Raw genomic sequence first — 12,524 nt, forward strand, 5'->3', positions numbered from 1 at the left:
GACACCACTATTTGACTTTCATGGTATTTTTGGCTTTTAGGAAGTCTCTTTATCAATAGTTATTAAAGTTTTAAAGGATAGTCTTTTTATTTGTCATTGAATATTTGCAAAAATATATATAACTTTCAAAAGATTTTACATTCTGTGTTAAAAAATCAAAAGAAGAAGCAGATGGGGAAAAAAGGGCAGAGAATTTTGCAATTTCATTCTAGATCATCCACTCCATAAACCTATGCTTACTGTCTGCTTGTAAGTTGTTCCGAATGTGAAAGCGGCATTCAGTCTGATGGTTGTGTCCTTGCAGAGTTGTATACGACCGTTCAGAACGTCGCTTAGGCCCAAGTATTCTCCACTGAGAGAGTACCGTGCAACACGATAGTCTAGGTATGAACGAGGGTCAAATGTGTAAACCTTGCCCATCTTGTCCGTTTTCAACACTGCTTCCCCATCTATTCGCTCGATGCTGTTTGATACGTAGAACAGCCAGGGGATATGTGGGGGCCTGAAAACATGCGAAAAAGAAAGTAACATTTTGGCTGTTGTTGAATCCTCTTGTTTTCTAATTTGATCAGTGGATGAATGCCAATCGATGACTGAGCAGACATTCTAATTTGACCAGTGGATGAATGCCAATCAATGACTAAGCAGACCAAACCAGTGGATGAATGCCAATCAATGACTGAGCAGACATTCTAATTTGACCAGTGGATGAATGCCAATCAATGACTGAGCAGACCAAACCAGTGGATGAATGCCAATCAATAACTGAGCAGACATCCTCATTTGACCAGTGGATGAATGCCAATCAATGACTGAGCAGACATTCTAATTTGATCAGTGGATGACTGAGCAGACATTCTAATTTGACCAGTGGATGAATGTCAATCAATGACATATTTTGTAATGGTAAAAAAATCATGTTTCTCTATAATATAATTATTAACTATAAACCTTTGAACAAACTACCCAAAGAAGAAGCTATAAATTTGTGTCTTCTGTTTTATCATTCTTGTACAAGGAACATATCAGATGTCTCTGACAATGATGGGGCCCAACAATAACTGGAACAATTGACTGGTTGGACCCTTGCTTTTAAAAGTAAACATAGGTGGTCTTTATTCTATAACTATCCTTTTCATACTGCTATAACAATCAAATAACAAGCCATCATATAAACTTAAGTTTTAAAATTGCTTTTTAGCTCAAACTAAATCGGTTATTTTAGTTACACAATAATTTCAATTTAAGATCAGACTTATGAAGAATAAAGATTCTGTAAACAAATATACAGTGCAGCAACATGGAAACCAATTTTGATGAGCCTTTGACAAAGATAAATCTATTATGCTAGACTCCAAGAAATTATTTTCTCTGCGGTCATCTGTTTGTAAGCCTCAATTATAAACATTCATATGTAACAAGTTTTCCCTTGATTACATAAATTATTATATTTTAGCTTGGTTGAACCATAGAGTAAAAAGATACCTGTCAGTCCATTTTCTTGAAAGAAGCAATAGTTCAGTACGTTGAACAAATCTTGAGAACACATCCTTAACAAGGATCCAACCCTTAGCCTCTAATCATCAACAAAAGGAATCCATATAAAAGGAGTGAATAAAAACATGAAATATCAATGAAGAATGGTAAATGATATAAGACAAATAAGAATTTCAACTTACGCAAAGTTTCGTTCGATGAATGGCAACCTAAGATGCATTTCACAAGCATTTGAATATGGTCCAGTATTCAAATTTCTGGTCAAATACTGGTACAAGGTGAGAACGCACAGGTTTCCAAGCAATTGACAAGCAGTGTCGTTCTTGTAAAAGTTGCACATTGCATATGCAGCCAGAAGGTTGTCTTGAAAATATTTTGAAGCAGTTGGTTCCTTAAAGTATCATGTAATAAAACAAATCACTTACAAATTGTGTAAACAAAATTATTGTAAAATCAAATACATTTTTTAAAACAAATGAAAATCTGAAAGCAATGACTGTAGTTATCAATAAATAATAAAAGCTTACTGTCAGATGTTGTTGTATATATCAATGGCCACTTTACATGGATTAAAGTTTAACTTAATGGGGTATATAAAACAATGTATTTGGGAGTGTTTTGTTAAATATTGTTTTAATGTTGAAGGATAATTACTTTATGGCAAAATTTCTGGCACTTTACAAGTGATAAAAATATGTTAATATTTAAATGGTATTTTAATTCTGATGATTTTAATCAGAATATTCAAAATTGTGTCTATACTGTTTGTATGGCAAATATTCAATTAAATTGAATATTCACATAGTATTGACACCCATATTGTACAGGTATATTAATAAATTATAATATAACAATGTTGATCTGTGTCCAGTTAATGTCGGCCAGTGGTTATAGATTACACACTACTCACTGTGTCTGGGATAATAAAAGCTGAGGTGGTCTGCGCACTAGTAGAAGGAAGAGTTTCTTGTGGGAAACAGAACCCATCCTGAAAACAAGGTACACAATATAACAATAAAAGATAAATAATATCAATTCATTTTATTGAAACATATATGTAAAACTAATACGATTCTAAATTTGTATGCATCATGCAAGTATTGATAAAGTAACACAAAGGTATCACTTTATTCTACTTAAACACTATTACAGCGCTCACCTGTATTCAACAATTTGCAATATTCAACCTGGTCACTTATTTTATTACTTCATATGACCCAGTCTGAAACTTGATCTACATGAGGTCACGCATAACATTCAGACTAAGATTTTTCAATGACTTGATCTGTTGTCATAGTAACTTACCCTATCCAACCCAAATTTAGTCTTAGCCTAGATATGTTCAAGTTACAAAGCAAGCCTAGTTTCTTCAAGATGGATACAAAACTGTCGCCACTATGGTGTTAAATGTTGTTTTTTTAAACATGACCTGGTAACCTAGTTTTTGACCCTCTTGACCAAAAACTGAACATGGCCTATATTTTCTGAATATAAACATTCTGACAAAGTTTTATCAAGATTGAACATAACCTGTGCCTAAAAGTTAATGATGCGTGCCACATACTCAACTATGCAGACAGACATACATGTAGAATGAATACACAATAGCACACTGTGACACATTGAGGGCTTCATGCTCAGGTAAGATAACAACTTATGATTAATCTTGAAAAAGATATTGTTAAGGTTAACATTCTAACCAAATTTCATCAATATTAAATCAAACATATAGCTTTCAAGGCAATGTGGTAAAAGTGTTTAAAGATTTGACATGTAAACCTAGTTTCTAACCTGGTCATCTTTTATTAAACACAACTTGGACCAATGGTCAATAATTGTCAATAAAACATCCTGACAAAGTATCATCAAGATTGAGTCAGAACTGTGGCCAATATTCCAATTTTGGCTTTAATAACATCAAAGAAAAATTCTGACCAAGTTCCATTAACATTTAATCTTAAATGTGGCTTCTCAGAAGGGTTGCAAAGGTATTTTCTAAGATATGACATGGTGATCATTTGTTTAACCCCTCTTGACCCAATTTGGAAAAGGGCCTATATTTGTTAATAAAAACATTCAGACAAAGATTCATCGAGATTTAGCCGAGAAGTGGTTAAAAGTTGACAATGCATGACACACATTGAGACTGACCCAATAGCTTACATTCCTGTAACTGTGTGTACTTCCAAGAAAGCATTTAAACTATGCTATCAAGTTCTAAAGCATGGTCTAGCATGGTGTAGCATGCTTGACTTTGCTCCTTAAGGTCCCATGTTTGAAAACCAGTGAAAGCAATTTTGTTACCAGTATTCATTCTTTTTCTTGAAATTTTTGCTTTCATTTTTATAGGAAATAAGTGAATATATTTAATGTGACTAAAAGTTCTATGATGTTGTATCTCATACATTCTTACCTGCTGCTGGTATGGCGCGGTGCAGGCACAATTCTCACCAATGGATGGATGAGAGGCATTAAACAGCTTGTTGGTGCACACCTCACATCTGCATAAAACACAAAGCAGAAAAATGTAGACACACACTAGTCTGTTTATTCCTATATTAAATACTTAACACACTAGTCTGTTTATTCCTATGTTAAATACTTATCATCGAGTTCAAACCATAGTTCCAGATAAGGATTTAGTCTAAAGGGAATTTTACCCCCTGTGATTATTGTTAAAGGGTATTTTACTCCTTTGTTTAATCCATAAAGTATTTGAGGAATATTGAGAGGTATTTTTCATTTCCATAGAAAACTGACAAAGTACATGGAGTGTTTAATCTAGAAAACATATTATTTGTTATTAATAAATGTGAACATAATACAATTTAAATGATGATATGAACAGACTTTCGTTAAAATATTCAACTTACATGTGTTGTATCTCTGTAATGATTGGGTCTTTCTTACATATAGTATTCATGTAGTACATAAATGTCATTTCACAACGAACAAGCAAATTCGTTGAATTGATATCCCCCGCCAATATACTTCTGGACACAAAAAGTTGTCTTGACGGATGGACAACGCCAACGTGCATCATCCTCTTATCCATATATATACTCTTACCAAGTTTCAATGAAATAAGTCAAAGCACTTCCAAGATATGGCTCCAGACACACAAAAAAAGCATTTTTTCAAGATACAAAGAGCCATAACTCCGTTATTAACAGATGGTGTACAATGCCATTATGCGTGCTTCATCTTCTTATCCATATATATACTCATACCAAGTTTGAATGAAATCCGCCAAAGCACTTTCAAGATATGGCTCCGGACACAAAAGTCATGTTTGTTCTCAGTAACCCAAACCCACCCTTCCTTTAATTGTTGTTTAAGTAAATGTTTTTCGAAGGACATACATTGCATGTTTTGAGCATTCATTCAATTTGAGAATCTATAGCAGCAACAACCATGTCCTGATTAAAATTACCCTTATATCAAGTTATATGTTTTGTCATCTTCCCTGAAGGAAAAAACAATGTTTGTATATCAAAGTCATTGTAACCAACATGACTAATATCCCTGACCAACTTTGTAAGCTATGTTCAAAGAGGAACAATTACATGTATGAAGACTGACTGACAAACCAAGTGACTTCAATAACAGCCTCTCAAACTTCATTTGACAGCCTATTAAATGCACTTCCAAATACCTGCTATTGTCGGCATTGGTCCGAGTACCATTTGCGCATGTCAGACATTGCCGCTTAACAATCAGATTTCCCTCCATGTCTCGCTCTGGACTAATAGTGGTATCTGAAGATATTGCATTGTAAGAAATAAACACTGTAGAAAACAGGTGAAATGACAAACTAGAAAACAATTGCAAACCAGTTAAAGCTCATGATGATAATATTTAAATAGAAGCAATGATAAGTTTTTTAAGACGTAATATAAAAATAGTTAGAGTGAAACCCTCAAATGTGTAAAACATTTCTTTAAGAGATACAAAAGTTTCACACTTAGCCCTCCACACACAATAAACCCACTTTGTTCTTTATCAGCAGCCAAACGCTGGAACTTGAAAGATTTTACTCTTATGGCAGTTAAATATATTAATCTATAACCACCTATCCCTCGAGCGAGGCTGCAAATTTAAAAGATTTAAAGATTTGTTTATAAAAAGCAATTTGAGAAAAATATATATTTGACATCCCAAGGAGTGTTAAGTTCATGGAAAATAGACTATACTAAGATCTCAGATCCAAGGTTATGCACTGCGATTGAATACAGAAAAAAAATATTGAAAGATGCAAAACTGGATATACAAACAACCAATTTGTCAAACATAGCACACATTATTGAAAGCCCAAACCCCTTTACACTCCACAACATAAATACTTATTGAAACAGCATCATTCTTTGAATTAATCCACATGCCAGAAAACCACAGTCAGTCACATTCAAGCCATATTCAGGTTAGTGCAATTTCTGAAATTTCTTCCAGAGTGTTCTTTATAATTATAAAATTAAAAGTCAGATTTGCAAACAACAACAAGCATTCATGCATCATTAAATATATTCTGTTTTGATGGTCGTGGTCTTTCTAAATGAATGTATGAATTCACTATGAGTTTATTTTATTTTATGCTTTCCGGTGGTTTATAGAGAAATATCAGTGAATTAAAGCTGATAATTTTACTGTTTCAAACAGTGAAAATTATCAGTGAAAATTATCGATAATTTTCACTGTTTACTGTGAAATGACGTCATTTTTTTGACAAAATGACGTCATTATCCCAGCGAAATTCTTTAGTTAAACTCTTTAACAGTGTATATAAACAGTGAAAAAAGCATAAAATAAACAGAAAATTTGTTGGATTCGGTGGAATATTGATTTTAATTCACGAGTGATCATAGAAAATATATATTTTCACTCATGGCTGCGCCACTCGTGAAAATATTATTTTCTATGATCACTGGTGAATTAAAATCAATAATCCACCGAATCCAACAAATATCCTCTATATAACGCGCCTCAAACCCTGACAGACCTGTGCCCCCCCCTTAAGACAGGCAGGTCTGGATGGGCTTTGTTACCTTTGCCAAAATGTACAAGTCTTTTAAAAAGTCTACTTTAAACACCGCATTATATATATGTTACATTTTCTTAAGAAACAAGCCATCAACACCGGGTCGAAACACACACATGTATTAACCCATTACTGAAATCATGAATGTTATTTAATTACTATTCTAAATCTGTTCTAAATCGAAATGTACATGCATCTACATGACTAAACTAAATCTAATCAGATTCAATATACAAAAACAATTTACAAATGAAAGAAATAGAACACTTATAAATAGATATGAAAGATATGAAAGAATAATGCATATTACAGTAAACATGCTCTAAAAATGGCATTTATATGATATACTGGAAGATAGAATATACATAAGTACATCATTAAAGTATATTTCATTATTTGTTACATTTACTATAACATAATTTCAATGGATTTTAATTGTTTTCAATTAGATCCTCAATTCATATGAAATTAATTACCATTATATCAACATTTTTATAAAACATGAGCAAAACAATAATATTGGTAATACCAGCAAAATATATCACATTGTTTATCAAAGAATCACATATAGTACGTGATCAAAGCTATGTTTGTAATATGCATGATATTATTATCAAAACTGTCAAAGTAAAACAAATACAGAAACATGCACACTCCTGCTGTACCTAACACACATCTAAACAGTCTTCAAGACTACTTTTTGGTCATTATTGTTTTTATAAATACTGAAATAAATCTTGCATCTATTTAGTATTATTTGTCAAACTAATAATAAAAATGTACAGTAACATTAAGACTCTTAAGTTGAACAGGGCTCGAATTTAACTTTTTTTTCTACTTGCAAAAAATTGCGAGCAGCTTTAATACCAACTCGCAAAATCAAAAACATTCACGCAAATTTTGATGGAAACATAAAAAACCCTTGGTTTTTAGTTTAGTTCTATTTAAACAAAATAAAAGTACTTAACATGTATACACATTTTATTTCTGCAACCATACAAAGATATCAGTTCCTTGTACCACAAGGGCCCACATTAGGTTGATTGACCATCTTCATCTATAACAAGTTTTAGTCTTATTTTAAGTTATTTTTTCCACTAATTCACTGTTTTCATAGAAGGATTTAAAATCTGTTTTTTCTAACTAAACGGTTAACTTTGCTTTATCTTTTGTATTATGTATATTTTGTGTTATTTCCGTCTGTGGGAATAAAGTGACAAGTTATTTTTCGCTTCAATGAACATGTGTGAATAGTCGACTGTTTCACTTCCTTTGTACCAATACCATCCGCGTGTCTGTATATACCAGTCTACATACAAGGTGCGCGCTTACGCATAAGGGTTCTTGGGCGTTCTATAAATTGACCTAAGATTTAGTGATCATGTGTCGAGCAGCATTATACCTACTCATTTCTTTTCACTATTTACTTGCAAAAAAATACTAGTGGCTTAAAACTTGACTCGCATTCGGTATTTTTTACTCGCATTTTGCGAGTGTGCGAGTGTTAATTTCGAGCCCTGGTTGAAGTCAGTACCTTATAAACAAGTGGAGCATAATAATGCACTAACCAGAGTTTAAGATATAATGTATGCTTCTTTTGTTACCACACTCGACCCATATTCAAACATGGCCTTCATACTGTCAAGATAAAAATTCTGGCTATGTTTTATCGAGAATGAGTCCTTAATGTGGTTTCTAGATTTTGATATGGCTTTTCTTAGGGTTTGAACATGTGACCTAGATTAGATGAACACAACCCAGATTCACACTTGGCCTAGATATTTTAAGGATAACCAGTTCTAAATTTGGCTACGCAAGTTTTTTCTCAGATTTGACTTTGTGACCCAGTTTTTTAATGCACATGATCTAGATTCAAACGTGTTCTAGATATTGTCAAGATAACCATTCTAACCAACTTTCATCAAGATTTAGTAATAAATTTGGCTTCTAGAGTTCAAACAAAGAAATTCTAAGATTTGAACAAGTTTTAAACCCACATGTCCAAGATTTGAACACAGCCTAGATATTGTCAAGATATTAAACATTCTGACCAAGTTTAAAAAAGATTGAGTAATACATGTGGCTTGTATAGTGGTAACAACAATTTGGTTGCACGTGACCTAGATGCAAACCTGGCCTACATAAAGCCAAGATAAGCATTCTGACCATTTTACATCAAGAGTGGATCATCAATGTAGCCTCTAGAGTGGCTATGAGCTAAAACTTGATGACAGATAACCCACCACACATGGGGACCAGAATAGCAGGGAAATACCTTATATAACATATTTTTTTACATACAATCCTTACTACCATTTTTTGATAAATAAACTGGTAACAAACAAACAGAAAATGTAAGCCTAACACTGTTTCACAGAGTACTGTAAATAAAATGTTTTCACTAGCGCAACTGGATTACAGTAAAACTGTAAGCACTAATTACTAGAAAAATCACACAAGCATCAAATAAATGTAACCTCTGCCAACTGTTAATTTGAAAATTTTGGTAAATAGAAAATCAGTCATTTGGCATATAAGTGTAGTGTAAATGTTGTAGTGCTGTACCTGGTTCAATTGCCAGTGAAAGGAAAATATATTTTTTATTTTTCTTTCTGGCATTTTATTATTAGTTAAGATGATTCAAAACACAACTGTAATGAAATGCATTTAGAGGCATTTTTTAAATAATACAATTTGGTGATAAAGTATCTTTAAAGCTCAAATTTGTTTACAAGTTGGCATTTCAGTTGACAGAAGGTCATACATGCTAGTTTTTAATTCATCTCAAAATGTTACACATAAAAACGACAAGCAATGCATTTCTTGTTGTTTACTCACCGGAAATACCTTTTGTAGATAACATATTAAATAATTAAAATACAAATTGATCAAACAACCTTAATTCACATTTCTAGTTTATTTTTATAACAAAATACATTATGGTGTTTTCAAAGTCACAATCTTAACTGTTCTTGAATTCCCTGTTTTTGTTACATACATATATTTTTCCCATCATCTTAAATACAGTGTAATTTCCCTTTTTTTTTCCAAACATACCATGTTTTGCATTTTATTTATTTTATTTTGTATCAAAAGTTATGCCAAAAAGCTGTTTTTAATCAGATTTTTTTGGAAACCCCACATTGCATGACAACACTGGTGATCTATTTGGGTAAAACACTCTAAAGGTGGATCTTTAACCTACGTCAAGTACATGAAAGATAAACTATAACATTACAACACGGTAGTACAGATACCTATTAAAACGTAAAACTGACTTTTGACAGTACATGTATATACATGTAATAAACAAATCACCAATTTTTATGTTCATTTCAATTTTTATAATTCTAAGTTTAGTTTGCAATAATTGTCAAGACATGAAAATGTAAAAAATAATTTATTATATGAAGAATTCATTTTATTGTTGTTCAATTATTTATTTGTAGATTTTGTTCATATGTCAAACTCAGACTGTGTGACATAAAGCATGATAAAAACTACTTAAAATTATAAACATAAATAAATCATTACATTGTAAGTTAAACTGTACAAACTCTGATCTGCCCTAAAATCCTTCTCAGTCAAATTAGTTTATTTATTGGCTATTTCTGAGTATCGGACGAGGAGTAAGGTAAACTATACTCAAATAATAATATGCTGTCATACCCCCACAAGGTGTGCATCCTAATTTGTCCGGTAGAATGGTGTTAGGACAGAAGACGCATTCATAGCCTGACTTGGACACCACCTACAATATTATGGAATGGTACAAGAAACAACCTCCAACGTTATAAATATTAACAACTTGGAACCAAACATTTTGTAATTAGCATCAAATTACAACCATGAGAATAGCAATAAATTGAAGTAACCTTATGATATGAATAAAAGCTGCAGTCCCATCCATTTGCCTTTTGCATGTCATGTAAACGAGAGGGCCTGAAATAAGCAAATTCCCTTACCTGAGATACAAAGGAATTGATCTTGCTGCGCAGCAAAAGATATCATTAAAACAAATGTTCTAACCAAGTTTCACAAACAGTGAACTATAAATGTAACTTTTAGAGTGCTAACAAGTTTTTACTCTAGCCATATAAGGATAAATTCTTTTGGCCAGGGTTCGCCAAAACTTGAAAAATCTGTCAGTCATTCGGACTGACAGACTTGAAATTTTTGTCAGTCCGTATCAGTTTCTGTCAGTCTCACTGTCCGACTAAACTATAACAGCAAAACACAACAAAAGAGAGTACCTTTTAGATGTTTATTGGTCTGATCACATTAAAATACAATAAAAACATGTCCAAAGTCGATATAATTAAACAATCATTATATTAATAATAAACCACATATAAACAATAGGTATTCTTTTTAGACTTCTTTTTGTCAAACTGTTTTTTAGCCTGCACAGCTCTACAAATCCGTGTTCTTGAAAAGTTAGGGTGACATCCAATCAAGTTTGACTTAAATTGCACACACCCATTCACACTACTTTGGCTGGCTTCAATTTCTGTTTATTAGCCAAGTTCTAAAACAACACCTATTGTTAAAATATTTTCTCTTAGCTGAGGTGGTTGATTTCCAGGTTCAATTAAATGAATGTCTTTCACACCTATTTCTTGATAGAAAGGCCCATGATAATTACCACCATCCATTCTTGTTGTCTGAAATAACACAAAACATATTGCTACAAACTATCAACAACAAATCAAAACATAAATATCCCTATGTCCGAATTTTAAAATATCCGAAATATAGAACATCGGGTGAAAAATCTAATTTTGATTTCAGAAATTGTTGATGTGTAAATTAAAATATATCCTTCCCAGAACAATATAATAATGAAACTATTAACAGAAATGCTCACAAACGCCTGTTGAAACAAGTTTTCATGCGTTTTTTGTTGTGGAGAAATTAAATGGAACAAACAAAATGGCAGACGCACTCGGTTGCTTTTTTTAACAAAGACCGTTGATTTTGAACTCGCACGTGATAGTCAATTCTAATCCAACTTTAAACATCAAAATTATGGTAAGAAAAAAAGGATTTTGACAGAAGTTGAACAAAAAGCATTTACCTTCTATTAATCCGATAGCATATTATACACTTAGAGTGATCTTTTTGAAACCATTTTCATCCCATTGTGTCGGTCAGTCGGACTGATTATCTTATATCACTTGTCGGTCCTGAGAAAAATTTGCCGGTCAGGACCATCGGACGGACGGTTTTGGCGAACCCTGCCTTTGGCGGCCATGTTTTTCAACCAACCAGAAGCATTTTCAAACATGTCCGAGACATAAATGGGAATAATATTCTGACCAAATTTCAAGGAGATCGGACAATAAATGTGGCCCTAAAGTGTTAACAAGGTTTTACTTTAGCCAAATAAGAAAAATGACCCACCCCCTGGCTGCCATGTTTTTAAAGCAACCAAAACCAAATTTTAACTCGTCCGAGATATCATTGGGAAAAAATTTCTGACCAAATTTCTTGATGATTGGACAATTAATGTGGCCTCTAGAGTGTTAACAAGGTTTTATAACTTTTAATATAGCCATATAAGGAAAAATGCCCCCCCCCCCTCTCCCCGGTGGCCACGTTTTTCAACAGACCTGAACCATTTTCGAACTCATCCAAGATACTATTAGAACAAATGTTCAGACCAAGTTTCATGAAGATTGAACTTTAAATGTCACTTATTAACTTTGTTAACAAGTTTTTACTATAGCCACACAAGAAAAAATGACCCAGCCCCTGGAGTTCATATTTTTTCAAACAATCAAAACCATTTTCAATCTTGTCCAAGATATCATTGGGAAAAATCTTCTGACCAAGTTTCTTGAAGATCAGACAATAAATGTTGCCTCTAGACTGTTAACAAGGTTTCACTATAGCCATAACTAGCTATATGAGAAAACATGCCCCACCGCTGGTAGCCATGTTTTTCAAGCAACCCAAACCATTTCAAATTCGTTCAAGATATCATTCAGTC

The 12,524-nt window shown here is 32.8% G+C and overlaps 1 protein-coding gene across 2 annotated transcripts in view; it reads right to left on the reverse strand.

Moving 5' to 3' along the window:
- The window catches only part of LOC127845364 (meckelin-like), a 54,619-nt gene that overhangs the window by 35,645 nt on the left and 6,450 nt on the right, over positions 1-12,524 (reverse strand). For both annotated transcript variants that reach the window (XM_052376234.1, XM_052376235.1), the window contains exons 3-8: positions 10,202-10,283; positions 5,153-5,255; positions 3,911-3,998; positions 2,408-2,485; positions 1,680-1,888; positions 241-502 (exon numbers count right to left, since the gene is read on the reverse strand). In XM_052376234.1, the coding sequence (XP_052232194.1) occupies positions 241-502; positions 1,680-1,888; positions 2,408-2,485; positions 3,911-3,998; positions 5,153-5,255; positions 10,202-10,283 (822 nt within the window). The remainder of the gene's footprint in view (positions 1-240; positions 503-1,679; positions 1,889-2,407; positions 2,486-3,910; positions 3,999-5,152; positions 5,256-10,201; positions 10,284-12,524) is intronic.

This window comes from Dreissena polymorpha, chromosome 9, assembly GCF_020536995.1.
Source record: "Dreissena polymorpha isolate Duluth1 chromosome 9, UMN_Dpol_1.0, whole genome shotgun sequence".
Classification (NCBI taxonomy): Eukaryota; Metazoa; Mollusca; class Bivalvia; order Myida; family Dreissenidae; genus Dreissena; species Dreissena polymorpha.